This window comes from Protopterus annectens, chromosome 10.part0 (genome assembly GCF_019279795.1).
Source record: "Protopterus annectens isolate FY-2018-M chromosome 10.part0, PAN1.0, whole genome shotgun sequence".
NCBI lineage: Eukaryota > Metazoa > Chordata > Ceratodontiformes > Protopteridae > Protopterus > Protopterus annectens.
The window spans coordinates 1,761,781,677-1,761,806,088 of NC_056744.1; the positions used below are offsets into that span (position 1 = coordinate 1,761,781,677).

The 24,412-nt window shown below is 41.9% G+C and overlaps 1 protein-coding gene across 3 annotated transcripts in view; it reads right to left on the reverse strand.

Moving 5' to 3' along the window:
- Window positions 1-24,412, reverse strand: part of LOC122813994 — a 256,454-nt gene that overhangs the window by 55,497 nt on the left and 176,545 nt on the right. For all 3 annotated transcript variants that reach the window (XM_044086568.1, XM_044086569.1, XM_044086570.1), the window contains 2 exons: window positions 21,567-21,860; window positions 8,408-8,514 (listed from right to left, as the gene is read on the reverse strand). In XM_044086568.1, the coding sequence (XP_043942503.1) occupies window positions 8,408-8,514; window positions 21,567-21,860 (401 nt within the window). The remainder of the gene's footprint in view (window positions 1-8,407; window positions 8,515-21,566; window positions 21,861-24,412) is intronic.

Below are 24,412 nucleotides of genomic sequence, written 5' to 3' on the forward strand. Positions count from 1 at the left end.
GTAAGGGGTTGGGAAGTTGAGGTGCCCCACCAACATTAGTCAGATGCTGGCTGCTCCAGTGGTATAGAGGGATAAAGCCCTAATTATGGCCCAGTCAACCGAGGTTTGACTAATGACTGATGGAGTAGCAGGGAGGGATATGCATGCCTGTTCCGGGTGGCAGAGTGTTCATTGATGACAATCTCTTGGGGGAGGGGAGGTAAGGTTCAAAGAGTGAAGATGTCCTTGAACATAGTCACTAAACATGGGAGGCAGGGCAGGAAGTAGGTAGGGCATATAAATACCCCCCTCCTCAGGATGAAAGCAAAAATGGCCAAGCCCCCAGAACATCCTTAGAATCCATGACTGGCACCAGCAGTATCAGAGTAACTGGTGGGGAGGAGGAGATAAAGCTGGTAGACCTGGAGTGGACATGGGGTACTGGGAGCCTAGCCAATTACATTATACCCCATAGGGAACAAAAAAAAACACTAGCCAGCTGCCCATATCATCCCCTGATTATATCCATCACTAGATTCAAAAGAGGCCTTATGTTATTCAGGGCACTGTGAAGACTGCATCTGTTTACACTTCTAGAGGCCATACTGGGGAAATGGGAAACATTAGGTTAGGAGACTGCATGCAGATGAATATTACTACAATCTCAACAGAAGGGTACTGGGATATGAGTAAAGGGGTATACACTGACACATGAAATGGGGAGTAATATATGTGCTCACCAAATTGGTAGGGAGCTGGCAAAATGTAGGGAAGGAAAGACTAAAAACAGAAGAAGGTATACATGATGTCTAAATGGGGAGTTTAAGACTGATGTAAAGAAATACTGGGTCACTAAGGGACTGCTGAGGATATGGAATGTATTAAGAACATGATGAGATTTGGGGCAACTAAAAAGGTAATGGGTACCCAAGGCAGAAGAAAGTACAGCTGTGTAAAATCTTACCATAACGGAAAATGTCCTTGCCTTCAGTGCAGTATTCTTAACAATATGGGGATTCCCTGTTTTGGAAGCCCGATGTCCGGCCAGTCTTCCAAAGACTCCTGAATTTAAAAGTTATGCTGAAAGTTACCACAACGCAGGGCATAAAGGTAAAGTTTTGGCCTACCAAAATCAGAATTGAGTGCCCCAGGAGGAACAACAGTCCAAGGAACCCAAGAGGTAATGTGTACATCCAGGAAGGTAAAGAACTAGGGGGATGAAGGGAGGGAGTGAGTACTGCAGCACTGAAGGCAAAGACATCTACTGTTATGGTAACATTTTACACAACTGTACTATGTCCTTACATTCAATGCTGCAGTATTCTTAACTATATGAGAGACTGCCAAAGCTCTAGAGGAAACCTGAGAGGAGGAAGGGGCAGAAGAATCCCCTAAAAACATGAAGAACTGAACTAGCAAAAACAGCCCAAGCTCTAGAGATGCCATCCAACTTGTAGTGTTTGGTAAATGTATGCACAGAAGTCCAGGTAGCTGCTTTAAGAACAGAATTACTATCTAACCCTTTGAAAAAAGCACCAGAAGAAGCTACAGTTCTAGTAGAATGAGCCTTAATTGAAAAAGGAAGGCTCTTGCCATGAAAAGTGTAACAAAAGTAAATAGCCTTAGCAATCCAAGAAGTAATTTGCTTGTATACAGCAAGTCCCAAATTGAAGATGAAAAGAAACAAATAACTGATCAGATTTTCTAATAGACTTGGTCATATCCAGATAAATCCTAAGTTGCCTATGCATGTCCAAAGTATGCAGCACCCTCTCACTGTCAGTTTGCGGAGAGGGGAAAAAAGTAAGCAGATTAATAGGCTGATTCAGTGATAGCTCATTAAGCACCTTAGGCATAAAGGAAAGGTTAGTGCACAAGCACACCCTGTCCTCATGAAAAATCAAAAAAGGAGGACAAGCAATAAGGGCCCGCAACTCAGACACCCATCAGGCAGAAGTAATCACTAACAAAAGAACAGTCTTCCAGGAACAATGTTTCAAGGAAGCTGAAGCAGCAGGCTCAAAAGGTGCCTGATCCAACTTCTCCAAAACAAACCTAAGACCCCAGGGAGGAGGAACAGGCTTCCTGGGAGGTCTAATATTAAGGACCCCTTTAAGAAATTGTTTCACCTCAAATCTAGCAGGTAAAGGAGGAGGAAAAAGGCAGACAAGCAAAGATAGCTGATAGGCAAGCCTTAATAGAAGACTAGGCCAAACCAGCATTGAGCAAGTCACACAAATAATTTATTTTTATTTTACATTTGTTTACCGGGAAAGTCTGACTGGATATATGTCCATTTTCAGCAGAGGCCCGTGGAGAAAAGGTCCAGAAAGCAAAGTACAAATACATTAGGAACAATAGAAACATTTAGAGATAAATATAATATGCAGTTTTCAGTAGGGTTACAAACTTAGATAAAACATAGTAGACAACATCAAAATCATGCGGCTTCAGTTTCAGACAATAATACACGCAGTTATGGGCTAAGTCCCATCAAGAATTCATACACTTATTAGAGTATATGATTGAAATGCTTAGTGAGAGTTTGCAGGAACAGCAGGTGGTGATTAGTCATGGGTTAAGCAGGGACATTGCCAATGCTGTTGAAAGTGTAGTTTGAGGCTTTTTTTGAATTGGGTTAAGGAGGATTGGTGTGTAAGTTCAGCAGGTAGCATATTCAGAGTTTTGCCTACTGAGTTGGCAAATAGAGAGTCCCCAGCCATGTTTATGCTCTTAGTTGTTTGCACCAGCAGTTTGTCAGCAGAGTGTAGTGACCTCAGGTTGCTGTATGGTTTGATGATCTTATTTAGTGCTGGTGTTTTTTTGGGTTGATATAGTATTTTGTGGGTTATTACAAGCTGGTTGTATCGGAGAAGACTGGGCCACTCCAGCCATCGTGGTTGAGTTAGGTTGATACAATGGCAGGTCCTAAAGGTAGCACCTGTAGCAAATCTAGCAATATGGTTGTAACAACTAGCAAGTTTGGTAAGGGTGGCTTGGTTCAGGTTAGTGAAGAAGGGAAAGGCATAGAGCAGGGAAGAAAGTAGGTGGGACCAAGTAATAGTGGTTCTTGCAAAAGGATTGAGGAAGGGTTTGATCCTGTATAGGGAGCCCAGTTTTTTGTTGACAGATTTGATGGTTTGATTGACATGGATATCATATTTTAGGGCGTTATCGACTGTGACACCGAGGAGTTTTGTGTGAGTATCTGCGGATATAATTGTGCCATTGTTGGAACTTATAGTAAAGAATGGTGAGGAGGATTTGCAGGTGGGTAAAAGATGATCAGTTTAGTTTTGTTGGGGTTTAATAGAAGCTGATGGTTTGTGAACCATTTTTCTACATCACTGAAAGTATTCTGGGTTAGGGTCATAAGCTCAGTTGAGGAGGAGGCGGTACATATTAAAGTAGAGTCGTCCATGTATTGGATGCAGGTGGCCTTGGGAGTGATGGTGGGTAGGACACTGATAAAGACTGAGAAGAGTAGTGGTCCTAGTATGGAGCCTTGGGGGACTCCTAGAGTAATGGGTAGATGTGTGGATAGGGTATTCTGACATAAAACTGCTTGTTGTCCATCAGACAGGTAAGACTGGAACCATTTAATGGAGCTACTGTTCAGTGACAGTTCCTTCAGGGCGCGGAGAAGCAGATTGACCATATCAAAGGCCTTAGAGAGATCTAGGAAGAGAGCAGAGGTAAGTTTGTTATTGTTTCGGTTGATGTTGATAGAGTTAGAGAAGGATAGGAGGGCTGATGTGGTGCTGTGGTTTGGCCTAAAACCAGGCTGAGAGTTGGCCAGTAGTTTATTTTGGGTGATATAGTGCATTAATTGGCTGTGGATGCACTTTACCATAATTTTGGTGAATGGTGATAGTATGGCTATTGGTTGGAAGTTTGAGACGTCTAAAGAATTCCCTCCTTTATGAAGGGGAATGACATGGGAAACCTTCCAGAGAGAGAGGGGATAGTGGCTTCAGTCAAGGTGCGGTTTATTATGATCAAGACAGGGTATGCAATGGTATATGCCCCTTTTTGTAAATATTCTGGTGGGAGGAGATCAGCTGCCAGGGTAGTGGGCTTTAGGTTGTTAATTAGAGATCGGATGATGGATGTGGATACAGGTTGGAAGGCGAAAGGGAGTGGGGTAGTGGTTGTGGAGAAGTTTTGAAAGGAGCTGGTAGGGGTAGTTGGCTAGCTAGTGACTGGATGGTTTTGGTAAAAAAAAATGTTAATAATGTTAGCAGTTTCCTCTGGAGTTTTAAGGTCACAAGTTGACCAAAGGAGCATCCACAGTAAGTGGGTCCAGGTTACGACAGAGACACAAAAAAGAAAACCTCTTCCATTTGCATAAGTAGGATTTCCTAGTCATAGGATTCCTGGCCTCCTGCAGGACTTGCAGCATGCCCTCAGAAAAAAAAGTTGTCTATGAGGAATGAAAATCCTATCACCCACGGTGTCAATTGAAATATGGACGGGTGGGGATGGATAAGAGATCCTTTGTCTTGTGTGATTAGTTCCACCCTGTGAAGTACCCTTGATGAATGATCGACAGAACCCAAGAATCCTGAGTGATCTGAAGCCAAACTGGAAGAGAAAGAGAAAGGCAAAGAGAAAGAGGAATGTGGCTGGGAAGAGACAGATAGTCACACAGCACCTGGTCTGTCCAGAAAAGAAGGTTTCAGAGTCCCCAAAAATTGAGTAGCCTTAGCAGGAGGAGCTCGTTTGCCACTCTTCTTACCTTTAGTAGCAGATGGGATTTTCTACAAACAAAGGCAGGCTTAGCAGGGTAGTGTCACTGAAATTTAGGTACAGAAGAAACAAACATATGTTTAAGCTCCCATAAGGCCTTACCCTTATGCAGAAGGGATTTAAACAAACCAGCAGCAGCTTCCCCAAACAAAAGTTTAGAATCCAGAGGTCCATCCATAAACCTAGCTTTAATATCATCAGGTAGAGGTTGAAGCCTAAGCCAACAATACCTCCTCATAACTGAACCAAAAACAACAGCCCTAGAAGAGGCAGCCGCTGCATCATAACTGCATTAAATAGAATGATGAATGACTTGAGAGGAAGTCCCTAGCAAGGAAAAAAACAGATGTTTAACCCTCAGAGTCTGGAAAATCAGAAATAAGTTGACAGGCCTGAGAAAGAAGAGCCAACACATACCTAGACATGTGGTTCTGATAATTAATAGCCCTAAAAGTTAGAGTAGCAGAAGTGTAAACCTTTTTACCCAGCCTGTCCATAGTTCTGCTGTCTTTGTCAGAAGGCAATAACTTGGGCGAAAGAAGCAAATGAGATGGCTTATCAGAGGCTACAGGCACTACTAAAGGGTCAGCAGCAAGACATTTATATAAAAAACAATCCTCAGGAACCCTATTAAATCTATCAGGCTTCTTGGGAGCAGGAGGGAAAGAATATGGTGCATGAGAGGCATTAGAGAAAGCATCCAATAAAGTAGCCAAGACAGGAGGAATAGCCGTAGGTTTAGGAGAGTCCAACTGCAACAACTCATAGTACCTCTTATGGATATCAGAAACCTGAGTACAATCCCACTTAAAAAATCCATCATCCTAGAGAGTGTGTCCCCGAGGGAAATTTCCTCCAAAGGAACATAAGGACTAATAGATTCCTCCTCCTCTGACCCATAGTCCAAAGGAGAAGGAATTTGAGTAGAATAAGTTAGTGATTAGTCAGCAGAATCAGACTTATCTGCAGAAGAATCCTGGTCTCCAGGCCTTTTAAGAGGAGTAGAGGACCAAGGAGGAACAGGAACTGAAACCCCATAAGGAGGCTTTAAGGACATTAAGACAGAAAATAACCCCTGAGTAAAAGCCTGCCACTCACTTTGTGGAGCCCTAAAAACAGAAGAAACATGTTTATTTTTTAAGGGAACATCCTGAGAAGGCTCCAGGGCAACAGTCAAGAACCATACTAGAAACTTCTTCCCCAACTAAAATCTGAGGAACTCCCCTAGGCCCCTCAGAAAAAATCAACAGTGGTACCCTTTGAACATCTGAGACAGATGGCTGCAAAGCCTCTTCGGATGTGCTGCCAGCCAGGTCCTCACCGGCCTCCAACTTGCAGAGAAATCTGACAACACAGCCAGGTGAGCCTCTGGGTTCATAACAACCTCAGTAGATAAACCTGGCAGAGGATGGACAGCAATAGATTCTGGTTGTACCTTTTTTGCCTTCTTCCCTAACAGCTGACCCTTGGGCTGGGAGATTCCTTCCATAGTGTCTTTAGCCAGGGGCTTAAGATGCTGGTTCTCAACATACAAGGAAAGGGAAGGGAAGAAAGTCTACTATGAAGGATTTTCAGAACACAAAAAAACAAAAAAAAAAATCCCAAACAGGGCACTTACCTTGAAAAAACAGCAAACAGGTGTAGGAAGTAACTAGAAAATAAAAATGCATTCAACTAGCAGAAAATAGACACGGGTAAACAGACCGATGGTGTAAAAAATAAGTTCAGACTGGTGGCAAAGACGTTCTGATTTTGGTACACCTGAATGTCACCTTTATGCCCTACATTTTGCGGGGAGCATATGATGATGTTCAGCATACGTTTTAAATTCAGGAGTCTTTGGAAGACTGGCCAAACTTCGGGCTTTCGTGGCAGACAATCTATATGTTTAAGAATACTGTAGCAGTGAATGTAAGGACATCAATGGAATTACTATCTACTTAGGGGCAGTTTGAGGGGAGAAGCTGAACAGGTTTACTGTCTTATTAGGGGATGGCCTGAAGAATGAGATTACTGTCTTATCAGATTTTTTCTCAGGGGTATAATTACTGCCTAAAGAGGGCCACCATGAAGGGCATGATTACTGTTTAATTGGCTTACAGTCTGCAGCGTGAGATTGCTGTCGACTGAAAAGTGAGATCCTTGTCTTATCATAGGTAGTCTCAGTGATGGAATTACATCCTAAACAGGGCCATTGTAAAGGGTATGATTATTGTTAAATTGGTTTACAGTCTAAAGGGTGAAATTCCTGTCTATGAGACATTCATAAGGGTAGAGCTGTCTAATTAACCTGCTGAGTATAGGGATTATGTTTAATTAGGGAATATTTTGAAGGGTTTGATTACTGTCTAAACAGAAGATTACCTGAAGGGTAACATTACTGTCTAAACAGGAGAAGGGCTACATGACTGTTAGCATTCACTATCTCCAAGTTTTGATCAAGAAAGAAAAATCAAGTAGCAAGTGCATTGCATGGCTCTGTTTTGTTTGTAAGTGATGTGCAAGCCAGAGAAAAACGTTTTTCTGCTCTCTTTGCCCCTGCCTGTTGATTATCTGCCACCTCCAGGCCAATTGGCCCAATAATTGCCATCATTAGAGTGAGGGTCAACCAGAAGGGGCCATCATTTAGACAGCCATCAAGGGTGGTTGAGAATTTTCTGTTTTTACGCCTTAACTCCCACATACACCCAGCAGAGTACCAGGAAGAACGTATAATAGGCTGATGGCAGAGGATGCCCCCTCATTTTTACAGCTGCCATTCCCTCCAGGCATCCTGCCCCCCCCCCCACAAAGCACAAGAGGTGGTCTGTCCTTTCTCCACAAAGGAGATGGCACCGCCTAATGTGTCTCTGACTGGTTGTGCCCCTCCATAATCTTCCAGTCCCAGAAGCGACAAGTGGACTACACCCTTCATTTCTCCCCCTCCCTGCCTGTATCTTCTAGTGCTAGGGATGTTAACTGAAGCATAGTCAAGGGCTCCATCCCTGTGCACCACAGAGCTAGGCAAGATACAAGAAAATATTACTATAAATGCTTTTAGGTCTTCATTTCCCCCAGATCAGTAACGATGTCCAAGGAACAAGGGTCATTATCCGATAGCCTAAAAGCCATTTACATAATGTTATGGGATTACTGCCTAATCTCCTGTTAGTTATGTATTCATTACTCCACCTTTAAGTGACTAGGACTTCTGTTTACTATATCCTGGCAACCCCACCAGGCAGTATTTGGTTTGCTTCTGGTATCAGCCATGCAATGTTTGGTAGTGCTGTAACACTGTATATTTAATCCTAAATTCTTCAAGCAGTTTGAGACCCTACTGTTTTCCATGGCTTGGAATGAGTTCCTTATCTGGGAGAAAGCAGATCAGTCATGCTGTACTTTTTGCCAGAACCTTGGCAGTAGTTTCTAGAAAATTAGCCAGTACTAAATTCAGAAGACTTTGTTTAAATAGCAGTGCACACCTCACTGGCACTCTTCCAGTATTTGTGCTAAGTGAAGCAGTATAGAGAATGTATTAAAATATTTTGCATTAAAGATTTTACAAGAAAAGGAAAGACATCAGATTTATTAAATCATTATTGTAAAATTACAGGTAAAACTGAATTGCAGCATTTTTAATTTTTTTTTTTTTTGGTGGGGGGCTTCAAACCTGACTGGAATAGAAAGTGTTACTTACCATTTCTATTACTACAGCGACTGCTGCACTCACTGCTAGGAGCACGGTTCCTGTTCCAGCAATTATCGGCGAGATCAGAGGCATCTCTGAAGAGGTATCTGAGATATCTAAGGGGTAAAAAGGAGCACGTGAGAAATAAAGCCGGTGCTGTAGTGTTTGCAACATTAATTATCCTTCTGTTAGGCTATTAAGTCATTTTTTTATCTCAAAGTTCCTAGTCATTCAGAGATGTACATCAGCCAAGCAATACAGTACTGGTATTTCAGCATTTGAAGAGGAAAGTGTATGAGGCTGTGAGATGGTCTGTTAGACAGATATCTGGATTTAAGTCTTCACACTTGAGTTGAACTTTGTGACCCTGTGTATGCCAGTTATGCCACTTTCTTGCGTCTGTCAACTAACACACTTTCATTTGGTTTGCTTCTCATTTTTAAATAACCCTCAGAAATTCACCCATAAAGCAAATGTCACACATTGTAAGGAACTTAAGACATTTTAGTACTTAAAATGTAGTACTACAGGGAGAAAGCACCTACACACACTATCAAATGACATGTTAATGATAAATTCATAAACAATCAACAGCATAAAGTACAGTTGTGTACACTTACCATAAATGTAGATGTTCGAGTGTATTCACTGTTGCAGTCCTCACATATGGGTTATCCAGTTCCCGGTAGCCCTCAGTCGGCCCGAATACCAGTGTCCTTGGTATTGACATCTGCTGCCGCCGGTTGTAAAACTGATGTCAGTACGTCAGGTATAAAGGGAGGCAGCCAACGCCATTTCCTCGGTTTTTCTTGCCTTAACTGTCAGGAGTCCCCAAAAGAAGGATATCCCAGGAATGGTAGCACCCTGGACACGTCATACAAAAAATAAAAATCTATAGTCTGTGCCTTAGGAAAAAAGGGGGAATGGAGGGTGGGAAACCAGGACTACAACAGTGAATACACTCGCACATCTACATTGATGGTAAGTGTACACAACTGTACTATGTGTACACTGTAACAGTGAATACACTAGAACATCTACATTGATGGTAAGTGTACACAACTGTACTATGTGTATACTGTAACAGTGAATACACTCGAACATCTACATTGATGGTAAGTGTACACAACTGTACTATGTGTATGCTGTAACAGTGAATACACTCGAACATCTACATTGATGGTAAGTGTACACAACTGTACTATGTGTATACTGTAACAGTGAATACACTCACACATCTACATTGATGGTAAGTGTACACAACTGTACTATGTGTATACTGTAACAGTGAATACACTCGAACATCTACATTGATGGTAAGTGTACACAACTGTACTGTGTTCTTCGTGTTTCACTGTTGCAGTCCTCACATATGGGTTGATTCCCAAAGCCCAGTAAGAAGAAAAAGGAGGGAGGAAGGATCACAGATTAAGGGTTGGTAAGGAGGCCCTGCAAAACTGCAGAGGCAAAACCAGCCCTGGATTTAGAAAACAAAGGTAGATTGCAATGCTTTGTGAAAGTATGGCCAGAAGACCAAGTAGCTGCTTCTAGAATATCCTTAGCAGGCACACCTCTCAGAAAGGCTGCAGAGGTAGAGGCTGCTCTAGTAGAATGGGTCCTAATACCCTGAGGGGGAACCTTCCCATGCTGCAGGTAACAAAAGTGAATACAATGAGCAATCCATTTGGAGATGGTTTGTTTTGAAATAGCTTTACCCTGAGCCCCAGGAGCAAAACTAACCAATAACTGTTCAGATTTTCGAAAGGATTTAGTCCTGTCTAAGTAAAATCTCAGCTATCTATGCACATCAAGAGAGTGCAGAATCCTTTCCCCTTTAATTTGGGGATTGTTGAAAAAAGTAGGCAGGTGAATAGACTGGTTAAGAGTTAAACTGGAAATCACCTTAGGCATAAAGGAGGGATTGGTACTCAGAGAAACCCGATCTGAGTGAAAAATAATGAAAGGTTCTACTGCCACTAAGGCTTGCAGCTCAGATACCCTTCTAGCTGAAGTAATAGCTAAAAAGAAAGCAGTCTTCCAGGATAGAAACTTCAAATCTGCAGAGGCAGCTGGTTCAAAGGGAGGCAGAGTAAGTTTCTCCAAGACAAAATTAAGATCCCAAGAAGGAGTAGGAGCTCTTCTCGGAGGTCTAAAATTACTAGCTCCCCTCAGGAACTGTTTCATCAAGGGGTGAGAAAAACTGGGTTGCTCAAAAGAACAATGAGCCGAAATTGCTGAAGCATGAATTTTGATTGAAGAAAAGGAAAGTCCACCATTAAGCAATCCTGCTAGGTAGTCAAGAATGAGGGAAAGAGAAGGATGAGAAGAGTCTTCTCCTTTAGCCAGCATCTAAGAGCAAAATCTCTTCCATTTATCTGCATAGGATTTTCTTGTGCTAGGCCTCCTGGCCTCATGAAGAACATCAACCACCTGTTGGGAAAGATTTAAAGTATTAGCCAGGCAGTTAAATGCAGAGTTTGAAGATGAGGATGAAGGAACTTTCCCCCTTCCTGAACCAAGAGATCTGGGACCAGGGGAAGATGCCAAGGCTGAGTCTGGGAAAGGCTGCAAAGGAGTGGATACCAATGCTGCCTGGGCCAATCTGGAGCTATCAGAATAGCTTTTGGTTTTTCGTCCCTTATCTTTAGCAGCACTCTGGGAAGAAGAGACAGCGGAGGGAATGCATAAACTGAGAGATGTGTCCATGGGAAGGACAATGCATCCACCCTCCAAGCTTTGTTGTGAAACTCCCTGGTGCAGAAGGTTGGAAGGAGATGATTGGTGTGAGAGGAGAAAAGATCCACTTGTCTGGAGCCCCAATGATGAGTGATGCAATGGAAAATGTCCCTGTTCAGTTGCCACTCGTGAGGATCCATGAACATGTCTGCTCAAATTATCTGCCAAGGAGTTCAGCCTCCCTGGAAGATACTGGGCTAATAGATGTAAGCCCATGGATGCTACTATGGACCATAGTCTCATACTTTGTCTGGACAAGGGGTAAGAGTGAGTACCCCCTTGCTTGTTGATGTACCACATGACTGTGGTATTGTCTGAACTGATTAGCAGAGTCCCAGGGTAGAGTAGGTCCTTGAAAGCCAGCAAGGCCTGCTGCACTGTCATCAATTCTTTTAAGTTTATGTGCAGATGAATCTGCTGGGTGCTCCAAGTACCCTGTATGCTCCTGCCCTCCAGATGAGCCCCCCCATGCAACGTCTGAGTCATCTGTGGTGAGAGTCTGGCTGGCAGGTGGTGAGCAGAAAGGCAGACCTTTATTCTCAGAACAGGCTGTCGCCCACCAGAGGAACTCCATTTGTAGACAGGGAATCAGAGGAAGAATCAAGTCTAAGTCCTGTGTGTGCTGACACCAAAGATTCTTGAGGTACCACTGAAGTTTTCTCATATGCAACCTTGCATATGGGATCATCAAAATACATGAAGCCATGAACCCCAATGCTTGCAGGAATTGCCTTGCAGAGAGCTGGGTCATGCTTGCCAAGTTCATGAAGTAAGCAGAAAGATCTTGCTTCTGTTGAGGGAAGAAAACCATCTGGGTGGCTGCATTCAGACTCGCTCCCAGGAAAACAATCTCCCTTGAAGGAACCAACTTTGACTTCTTTTCATTGAGAGTGTAACCCAAAGAGGTGAGAATGTTCTTCATGAATTCCAAATCCTTTTCTAGTTGTTCTGGGGAGTTTGCTTGAATGAGACAGTTGTCCAGGTAAGGATAAATTTGAATGTTTCTCTGCCTGCAAAAAGCAATGGCTGGAGCCAGGCACTTTGTAAAAACTCTGGGAGCAGTAGATAAGCCAAAAGGCAATGCAGAGAACTGAAAGTGTTGCTTCCCAGCCTTGAAGCGAAAGAACTGCCTGCAACTTTCCCTTATGGGAATGTGTAGATAAGTCTCCTTGAGATTCAAAGTTACCAGCCATGAATCCTTGTCCAGCATTGGTAGTAATTGTTGAAGGGTGAGCATCTTGAATTTGGGAATCACCAGAAAAGTGGTTAGAATGGACAAATCCAGAATAGGGTGCCAGGTGCCCCCTTTCTTGGGTACCAGAAAAAGCCTTGAATAAAAACCTAGGCCTGCCTGGTTTTCAGGAACTGGCTCTATAGCCCCCATAGTCAGTAGAGGAGAAATGTGAGTTTATACCTCTGCCCTGAGAGTTCTGGGTATGTCTGAGTATCCTTGTAAAACAGGGAAGATGTAAAAGTAAAACTTGCAACCTTGGTTTACTATATTGAGCACCCATTTGTTGTCTGTGATGGTAGACCATACCTCTGCGAACCTGGCTAACCTTCCCCCCAAAGGAAACCCAGGGTTCGCAGAGGTAGGCACAAGAAGGCTGGAGTCACTGAGAATGTTTGCTTTGGGAAGCTAGCTTAGAACTCCCCTGATTTAGCAGAAGAAGAATGCCATTGTTTAGCCCTTTGAGGGGCAGAACCTTGCCCTCTGGAAGATCTAAAACCCCTAGGCCTAAAGTGGCCCTGCTTGCCAGGATCAGGGAAAGACCAATTCTTGGAAGGATAATGCCTACTAAACTGAGGAGGCTGAACCTGAAGGAAATTTTTTACAACTTGCATAGATTTTGCCTTATCCTCCAACTTCTTTAGTACCTCCTCAGCCTTATTACCAAAAAGATTGTCCTTGTGCAAAGGAACATCCAGCAATTTAGATTTAACTGGTTCAGAAAGAGGCTGCTCCTTGAGGCAAACATGCCTTCTAATAACAGAACCAGTGGCTGCTGCTCTGCAGGAAGCCTCCAAAGTGTCAAAACCACAATGAAGTGAATGCTTATTAACTAAAGTGACAGAATTCAGTAAGTCTTGTAAATCTTTGTTCTCCATCATTGAAGGAATATCTCCAAGTTTAGCCTTAATAGCCTCCAAAGTATGCTGCTGATACTTAAGCATGTGAAAAAGACAATTCACGGATCTAATGGCAAGAGTTGCAGAGGTATAGACTTTTTTACCCCACCTGTCCAAGACCCTAGATTTCTTATCAGAAGGCACAGGGTTTTTAGCAATAGTAGCCTTACCCCCCTTGGGGCCTTGAGAAATAATTTCTTTATCAGCAGAAGGATTTTTAAAAAGGAATTGATGAGATTCAGGAACCCTGTAATACCTATCTGGTTTTCTGGGGGCAGGAGGAACAGAATTAGGAGTTAAAGAATTTTCCAAGAAAACATCATCCACAACTTCCAAAACTGGAGGTATAGCCAGAGGTTAATGCTGTGGCAAATCTAGAAATTCCCTGATTCTTTTCTTAGACTGTGGAAAATCCTGACATTCCCATTTAAAATGCTCCCTAAGAGTATTCAAAGTATCCCCAAAGGAAAAATCTTCTATAGGGGAGGCAGAAGGTATAGACTCCTCAGCATCAGAATCCTCAAAGCCAGAAAAAAGTTGAGAATTTCCTTCTTCCCCAGCAGACATACTGGAAATCTTAGAATCTGAGACAGACAAAACATCAGGAGATAATTCCCTAGCCCTCTTTGAAGGGGGAGGATGAGAGCTCCCAATCAGGGAAAGAAGATCACCAGCCATCTTTACCAACTGGGACTGAGGCAAAGGAGGGTAGGCCGATGCCTTCTTGTGAGTAGGTTTGCGGCTGGAAGGTTTACTAGCAATCTGGAGGGACTCAGGAGGCCTAGCAACTGCAGAAGTCTGAATTAAGGTAGTCGGTCTGGTTCTGGTCTGATGTCGAAAAGAAGAGGCATCAGAAGCCGGTGCCTGCAAAGTGGCTCCGGACTCATCTGAGGCAGTGACAGGCGGAGGGTCTGAAGATAAAATAGCAGCCTGCAGCATGGAGTACTCCGTAAAGGTCTCGGCAGAGGCTTGTGGCTGAAAATCTGCAGACTGCAGGGGCTGCGAAAGCACCTCACTGACTACCGCTGTGCTGACGACCAATTTCACCGGTGCGTCGTCAGTAGATTTAACCCTAGGCCTGTTGCGATCCTTGTCTTTGCGTTTCCTAGGTATATCCAAAGTTGGGAGACCAGCAGATGCCATACAGATGAACTTAGGCCAGACTACGAAATGCTTATACAAAATCTTAGCTCTACAGCGTATGGTACACGGGTTAAAGGAAGCACAGAGATCGCAATTAGGGACGCCGTGCTCAAGGCCCAAACAAGTTATGCAATAGGAATGGAAATCACGGTGCAGAATCTGTTTTCCACAGGCAAGACAGTTATTAACTTTATCTGACATTTGTTAAAGCAAGAAAAGAGGATCCCCAACGGGGTACTTATCTGAAGGCGTCTTCAACTTGGTAGTCGGAAAGCGAAATGAAGGTAAACGGCCGACTGGCACTAATGCAAATTGCATCTGCTTTGGGCTCCACGGCAAGAAAGACTGAGGAAATGATGTTGGCTGCCTCCCTTCATACCTGACATACTGACATCAGTTTTACAACCGGCGGCAGCAGATGTCAATACCAAGGACTCTGGTATTCGGGCTGACTGAGGGCTACCAGGAGCCAAATAACCCATATGTGAGAACTGCAACACTGACACACGAAGAACATCTATTGTTATGCTTAATTCAACACTATTTTCTTTCCACTTTCAAATTTAACCCCTTGTCATACATTATATCACACACTTTGCTGAGAAAAGGTTGATAGGTATGTCTTCGCCTACACTTTAATTTTGTATCTGCACATTTCTTTTTGAATAACATGGATGCGTTATGGCTTGTCACGGTTTCTTGCTGAAAGGCTAGTGAAATATTTTTTAGCATGTAGTTTGGTGTGTAGTACTTCAACAATCTTAGCCTGTAGAGTCTGCTACTTTGCTGCAGTGTGCAAACCTCCTCTGTTCTTCTGGTTCAAAACCAGTAAATGGGCACCTACTGGTCCTGTAATTTCACCCTAGTGACTGAACTTCTTTAGTACCTGTGATTCTCCTCCAGACTCAACACCTCTACACCTTGTGGCTTGATGGGCAGATTCAGGAAAATATAATGCCATTTAGGAAGTGACTGCTGGGAAGGGCTAAGTTCACTCAAAACCGTTTAAATACTGTGAAGAACAGAATTTGAAGCAGTCACAGTACAACTGTCCTACAAATAAGGATGCCTAGCTAGGCATTAGGATACAAAGGACAGATTCACATCAGCTCAACAGGAATTTCAGACAGCGCTTTTACTCTGAATCCATAACAAAGAAAACCACTTACAGAAATAAGTAAATAAACCGTTTTTTTTTTTTTTTTTTAGGAATATCCCCCCGTCAAACCCCACACTCCCAGCCTATATATACAAGCTCCATGGTCACATAATACACATAATAGAAGGTGAAAGGGCAACATACATAATGGCGCTGGGGTTGGCATAATGGTTAAGGTGTTTACCTCACAAACAAAAAGTACAGGGATTGAGTCCCACTAAGAGAAATTGGCTAGGTTTAAAATGGTCCACAGAGCAGCTAGCCTAGTACTTGCCTAAGAACCTAAGAATCACTGAAAGTGATTTTCAGAGATACTCATACACAGTAATAAGGCTTGTAGAAATAGCAGTTGTACAATCAACTGACTCCGCAAAGGACCAACCCCTCTCATTGAATAACACACATACCTACACAGACTCACACAAAACATAGCAACAGACAACATCTTCAAGAATGTGCATGAAGAGTGTAACTGAAATAAAGCTGATGCACAACCCAGCAAAGCACTGTTGGTTGCCTTGAAAAAGAAAACAGCAACAAAGAGAGGCACAGTATGACTATCCACATACAAACAGGTTTACTGTATCCAAGCTTTCGAGCCAAAGCTAAAAGCGCTTTGGCTCGAAAGCTTGGATACAATAAACCTGCTTACATGTGGGTGGTCGTACTGTGCCTCTCTTTGTTGCTGTTACTCATATTTTTGGCTCATCAGTACGTTTAGCTGCTCTACATCATTTGCTGTTCTTTGAAAAAAAAACACACATGCACACACCTCCTACAAACTAATATAATCAACTTCAAGGTTACAAATCATAAAAATACTTCTGAGTTGCAAAAGTCCAAGAGTCCCTGTATCATTCACAGAATTACTGTTTTTGGCAGTGCAAGTGTACCTGTTGCAATTCTTCTGTGCAATAACTGAGTCACGGCACTTCTGTTTAAGAAGTAGTGTTTTCTATTAACAGAATGACAACTTCTCTGCAAAACCAGAGTCATTTGCATGTGCCTCTCATGAACTCTAGAGTGAGAACTCTCTCTCAGGCCAGTTCCCTGCTAGCATTACAAAAGTTACTGGAAGCATTTGATCTTGTACATACTGTATCCACAAAAGAGTGAGTAGGTGCTTCCAAGACAAGACCACCCCACTACTGTAACTGGACTCCTGGTTTCTGAGGCTCAAAACAATCACCACACACCTGCAGAGTCTGCTACCTTGCTCCATTATCTAAGCATCCTCTGTTTTTCTGGATCCAAGCCAGAAGATGGGCACCTACTTTTCATCTAACCTCACCCAGTAACTGAATGTTTTTAGTACCTGTGACTTCACTCCAGACTCAACACCTCTACACCTTGTGGCTTAATGGTTTGAATCTGCTTAGTTACCACAAATACTAACTTGATATTTCCAAGTTCTGTGGCCCCACACTAGTGATTGGACACCTCCCAGTCATGTGACTTCAGCACGCCAATAACTTGATACTTCAGGGTGGATTCTCTATGAAACCTCAACTCCCATCTCACCTGACATAACAAGCAGCCAGTCAAAACTGTCCCACTACACAGTTCCCAAAATACAGCCATTCAGCACTAAATAAACACGTGTTTGCCCCCCCCCCCCACACACACACCAAAGTCTGACATCTATTGTATGTTATAGCTTCTCCTCAATTTTCTGCAACTAAGATCCTTACCATTTGACAAGTTTGCCATGCTAGACAAGGGACCCTCTATGTAGGAACCTGTTTGTGGGAGATTCAGGGAGGGGCACACAGAAGATCAAGGGGACTTACTATGACACCATTCGTACAGCAATGAAAGCTTTATTATAATACCCTGCCCGGAGTCCTGCAGGCAATAATGTCAGAATGAAATTTTGTCCACAGGTGACCTGCTAGTGTGCTCCTTGTATTTTACTTGAGAACAGAATCACCAATCTCCACTGGGGGCTGTAGTCTGAGCATAGGAAATATCCTTTCCCCCTGGGATGTGTGGACTGCCAAAATGATGTTCTACAGCTCTTTGTGGACTGAGTCTGCTAACTGAACACAGGTTGCCTGACTCATAGTCAGGGCTCCTTCTCTCTGCTTCATGGAGCTGGCCCAAATAAACATTGTTTTCCTTAGGGATCACAGTCATACAGCTATGGGGAAATAATAACACCATATAATGGTGAAATTAGTTACAGGGCAAATAGCGATGTTGCGCTCCCATTAAAACAATGGGAAATGTACTTGGGCGGTATTAACAGTGAAGAGTTTGTAATTTAGACAATGAAAAACTCATGAAAGTACTCTTCGTTCACACACAGATTAAACCACCAGGACTTTTAACCACATACCTGGTGACTGGAAAGCCATAGGTTCTGTAGCCCCATATCATTGGCTGGACCATTCTTAATTCTGTGCTCAAACACCAGTGTGTGGATACTTGTTAGGCTTGTGGCAGTTATTAGTGACTAGCCAACCTCCTTGTCCTATGACCCCCCACAACACTGACTGGACAATTCAGGGTCCTGAGGCCACGATCAATGACTGCACACCTCCAGGTCTGTGACCTTACACCAGTTAATGAACAACAGTAAGTTATGTAGCCTCACACAAGTGATATGTTTGTTACTGCCCAGTCTACTGTCCCCACACCAATAAGTGAATACATTTTAGTTCTGTGATCTACTGGCAGTTAGTTTTTACCTCCCAGTCCTGTGACCCCCATGCCAGTAACAGTTACCTTCTAGTACTGTGACATCACAGTAGCAACTGGACACCTCCAAGTCCTGTATCTCCATATTAGAGACTGGATCCCTCAAGCCAACACCACTAACTGAGCCCTAGAGATCACGTGCCTTACACCTCTTACTGAATTTGTTAAGGTTATATGGCCCATATCAGTAAATGAACCTTTCCAGGTCCTACTGAAAGCCTCCAGGTACTGTGCCCCCTCACTAGTGATGGAATCCTTTTAGGTAACGTGGTCTTACATCAGTGATTATATCCCCCAATCTAGTGGTCTTATATGAGAGTTGAACTTTACAGGTACCACTTCCTATATCTCTGCTCTGATCTCTATACGTTCTGTCACCTAGGAATCAGTGACTGATTACAATGGGCCCTGTGTCTCTACATATAATTGGATTTCTGCAGGTTCTGTGGTCCCTTTCCAGTAACTGGCCAACTTTGAGTGTTGACATTGAAAATAATGAAAAGCAGAGCTTCTCTCAGAGAAGTAGGCTGAAATATGAACTCTGGGAACCAGTCCACTTAAATGAAAATTCTTCTTTAAAATATATTTTAAGTGTTTTACCTTGCAGCACAGAGGATTATGCCCGGGGATGAACTTTGGAACCATTCCCAGCTTGTATTTGTTATTACAGCTCACATGCTTTGCTGCAGTTCACTTTATGAAGGTAATTTGTTGCTAGAGTAACAGTTCCATTGTGCCTTTCTTTCTGTATACCAGTGTGTACTTTCCCAAATGTGCAGTACGGTGTCAAGTTTTTTGAGTTTATTATTAAGTATGTTTCCTAACCTTAGTATAATCTTTCTTTAAAATAAGTAACTGAGATGATTTGATTCACAGGAAATGTCTTCATTTGATTTATGCAAGATCATGTGATTCTCTATTTATTATTTTTCATTTAACAATTTATTTATTTTAGTAGTGTCAAGGGTAAAACAACTGAAGTTTAAAGTTGTGTTAAACAACAAGACAAAATCTGCACAGTCCTTCAAAGTTTCAGTAAGCCAAGTTTCACAAACTTAGTGTAAAACACCAAACACTAAGAAACTTTCCACCAGGTGTTCTCAATGGAATAACTATACAACAATACTCCCCAGATTTGAAACAATATAAACCTAGTACTGGTATTAATTGTTATTAAAATTAAACTTAAAACTTAAACTTAAAAAATAATAAAAAAAATGAAGCTGTCTACTCAAATAAATTAAACTTAGTAAATCAAGTACAAAATCCAATCCAGGACATGTTGAATTTGCAGTTCCTTTACTACTAAGTTAAAATACTTACAGCTCTGCTTGACACATATATACTGATCCATTTTAAAGTATGTAGACATCTGTCAAGGCTAATATCACTGCAGTATCCTGGCAGAACACTTAGATTATCAGACATTATGCAACTTATAATGCCTCATGTGTCACAAACAGGAAGACTGGAGTATTCAGAAATGTTATACTTATGCTCTGTCATTGTCTGATGTTCTCCCGGTTACCCTAAGAACATTCTTCTTTTCTGTTTGTTAGTGCCTGTCTTGTGGCATCACTTACTAAATACAGCCGTCTACTTTATCTTATCTTACAACTGCATGCCAGTCATCACCACAGTTGTGGCTAGGCTCAGCTGCTGATCAGGATTGAACTCTACCCCCTTTTATCCCCACCCACTAACCTCGCCTCTCAACTCAGCAGCTGCTTTTCATTCTGGGTCTATGTCACTTGATCAACGAACTACATTGTCGAAACCCACATGGTCGACACCATATGCTCGACAATGCAGTTCGTCAAGTCAAGTGGAATAATCAAAAGAACTCCCACAAAACATAATTTCTTGCAGGGGGCAAGCCACCCTGCACCCCCCATCTCCCCTGCCAATTATATATACCAACTCTGAGACTGCACTACAGTGGGAAAAGGGTGTATTCTCCAATCCCCACTGTACCATGATCTCAGTCAAAACTGTCGATGAACTGCATTGTTGATCATTTGGTCTCGACCATCTGGGTTTTGAAAATGTTGTTCGGCAACTAGCTGACATAGATCTATCATTTTTGTGCTTCATGATATAAAGCCCATTCTTTAATACCTGTCTCTCAAATCAGCACTTTGTCGTCTACTTCCCACCCTCAGCTTCCCTAACTGTAATCGCTTTAGTACATTTAGCTACTGGGTCCCATAATCTAGATCTGCACTGTTCTTTGGCAATGTGACACATCCTTCTGAGTTTAACAGTTTAGAATTAGCTAACTGTGCCCTTCTGACTGCGTCCAGTTACAAGTATGAATAACTATAAACAATGCAGACTGTACCTCTGCTTCATCTTCTGTCCATCTATTTTCTGTACCTGCTTTTATCTAGATCAGAGTCATGACAGGATGGCAAACCTACCCAAGAACTAGCCCCACATTGCTCTAAGGCAGCTTTGCAAATTCCACATGTTCAAGTGCCATTTTAGAAGAAAACAAAAGGGCTTGAAATAGCATCTAAACAATGGCTTAAAGTCTGTTGTTTTGCAGAGGGCACCCCATGTCAGAAGTTGTCTCCTGTACCCTTGCCTTTATCAGAATTGATTTTTGGGGTCACTGAACTTGCAATGCAGTGATTACATCCAACTAATGTGACACTTAACTACATGTGCATTACCACACATTTTGCATAGATGAGGCCTTCTGACTACCACCGTGGATGGGACAATAGTTCATTGTATGGCATATGCACATTTATGGACACACCCAGGGAGAACTCAGCATCATCATTTAAACTGCCAACTTACTTTTGTCTTGTGAAAGAAAAATCAGAGACCCTGACAGAAAGCCACACAAATAAGAGGGGTGCATGCAAACTACACAGATCACACCTCAACCAAGAATCAAACCACGCACCAAGTACTGTAAAACAATACTGCCAACTAGCATGTCACCGTACTGGCCTCTGCTTCATCTAGTAAATAAAAAATTCTAAATGACTGTTGTTGATATACTCCAGCATGTGCTAAGGATGAAACTATTAAAGCTGTATTCCACTTAGAATATTTAAATTTATGCATGACCTGTCCAGCACAGCACAAGTTACCTGTCTGCCTGTTTTGCAAAGCTGCAGAAATATATCAGTGTCCTTTCATAGTACATCCTCTGGCAATGTGACAATTACAGTACAGATATTATCACTATCTCTGACAAACAGAAACAAAAGGGCAAAGCATCATAACAATGCAACCATCTCAAATGTTCCTGATCCATTTTGATGCAAATGGTGTAATCTTTTTTACCTATAAAGGCAAGCCTCAAGTAAGTAATAGTCTCCTTCTTTGAGGAGGCCACCTGGCAGATGTATGTGGTATTCAACAAGCAGATGACCTTGGCTGAAGTGCTCATGTCAAAGAGCCCATCCTCTCTTCCCTCGTTTTTGGTGGTTGCCATCTGCTCTGATCCTTTGCTGTCATAGATGGTGACATTGGGTAAGGCGTAGCCCCCTCGTACTTCACAAATCAAATTCACCTGCTCCTCCTGCTGGTGTCTGCAGTGGTGGGACTGGTAGAAAGTTATACCATATAGGTGTGGAACTACATAAAAGAGAAAACAAAGATTAATTGTCACAATAAAACCTAAATGAAATTTGAGCTCTTGCTACCAGATCATTATTAGGTTAATCCAAAAAGTTATACAATGTTAATTATTTCTGCAGTCTAATCTACTTTTGATAAAAGTGAACACACTGACAATAATAAGCTTAAATTGTAAAGCTGTTAATGGTAAGTTGTGAGTGCATAAAAGACTAATTTAAAGGTTTAAGCTCATTACTGCATGAAAAACTTGTTTTTGACTATTATAAAATAAAAAAAAGCCTGATTAAAATATGTATCTGCACTTTTTAGTAAATATATTGGTGACTTTTTCAGCAGAATGTTGGGCTGCTCTCTGGTTTGTGAGCTTTGAGTTTTGATATACAGCCATGTACATGAATGAACACTACAAACTTCAGCAAATGCTGCACTTAACTGCCTAAGTATCCCCTGTAAATGTTTAATTGTTCTGCGAGATCCCCCAGCTATTAAATGGTATAAATTAGTAAATCCAGTTATATAACGTATACTGTGAAATTAAGGGAGTTGCAGTTAATTCCAAGAGGGGGAAATGCATTGTGTTGCTTCAGTGTTTACAAGAAGTTTGCATATTGCAGAGGTTACTTTATTAGTTAATGCAGGGTGTGGAGAACTGTGCGTCTCACTTAATAAAACGCCCTGCCAAACAGTTATGATTTGCTCATTGTTGATTGATTGTTCTGGGAATTGTCACAGTTCTAGTATAAACATTTATTTATTTATTTTACATTTGTTGACCGGGATGGTCCAACTGGATATATGTCCATTTTCAGCGGAGGCCCAGGGAGAAAGCTCCAAGAACTTACTTAAAAAACGTATAAAACATACATGAAAATAACACAGTTTACAACTGCATCTCAGAGACACAGTTTACAAATTACTTTTCATGAATACAAAACAATTATTAGATTTCCTATTGTTACAACATAAAGAGTTCATAGACAATCAGTATTATGCAGTCTAAGTGAAGTAATAGTAAGGTTATAAGATCTGAGCTAGTCAGGGTTAAGGCAGGGACATAACCTATGTGTTTTATAGTACTGTTTAAGGCCCTTTTTGAATTGGGTTAGAGAGGGGGTCGTAGTAAGCTCAGAAGGTAGAGAGTTCCACGTTTTGCCAACAGAGTTGGTGAACAAAGAGTCACCAGCTGCGTTGTTGGATTTAACTGTTTGAACTAACAGTCTGTTATACGAGCATACAATCTTGAGGTTGTTATGGGGGTAAATAGGTTTTTAAGGATTGATGTATTTTCAGGTTAGTATAGAATCTTATATCCAATTATTATTTGGTTATATTGTAGTAAGTGGGTAGTTCAAGCTATCCCAGTTGATCTAAGTTCAGACAGTGGTGTGTTCTATATGCTGCTCCAGCTGTAAATCTAGCAATGCTGTGGTAGCAGCTTGATAGCTTGTTTAGGTCACTTTTACTCAGGTTTGTAAATAAAAGGGAGGCATAAAGGAGGGTGGAGAGGAGGTGACTATGTGCAAAAACAGTCTTGGCTAGAGGGGTTAGGAAGGGTTTAATCCTATACACTGAACCAAATTTTTTATTGACTATTTTAATAGTTTGATTTATGTGCAAATCAAACTTGAGATTATTGTCTATCATTACATCTAAGAGTTTTGTGGAGGAATCAGGTGAAAATAATGGTACCATTGCTAGACTTTATAGTAAAGGTTGTTAGGGGGTACCTACAGGTGGGACAGAACAATAGCATCTTAGTTTTGTTAGGATTTAATATAAGTCAACGATTGAGGAGCCAGATTTCAACTGTATTAAAGACATTTTGAGTTAAAGTCTGCAGATCAGAGGGGGAAGTGGCTGAGCAAATTAAAGTGGAATTGTCTGCATATTGGATGCAAGTTGCATTTGGGATGACCACCCACATATAATTAATGAAGATAGAAAAAAGAAGAGGTCCTAATATGGAGCCCTGGGAGACTCCTAGGGTGATGTGTAGGAGGGTAGACAATTTGTCCTTCCAAAGGATAGCCTGTTGTCTACCACTCAGATAAGCCTGTTGTCTACCACTCAGATAAGATTGGAACCATTGGATCACTTATTTGTCTAGGGAAAAGGTTGTCAGGGTGTTAATGAATAGTTGGTGATTTACCATATCGAAGGCTTTAGGGAGATCAATAAAGAGAGCTGAGGAAAGTATGTTATTGTTGCGATTTTGGTTTATGGTGTTAGAGAAGGAGAGGAGGGCCGAGGTGGTGCTGTGAAATGGTCTAAAGCCATGCTGTGAGTTGGCTAGTAATGTGTTTTGACTAATATAGTTTAGCAGTTGTTTATGGATACATTTCTCCATTATTTTATCTAGGGGTGACAGTATAGCTATGGGTCTGTAATTAGATAGCTCAGTACAGTTGCCTCCTTTATGGAGTGGGATAATGTGGGATACTTTCCAGATAGAAGGGATGGTAGCCTCTGATATTGTTCTATTAATTAGGATGGATATGGGGTAAGCAATGACATCTGTAGCTTTTTGTAGGTACTCTGCAGGTAGGAGA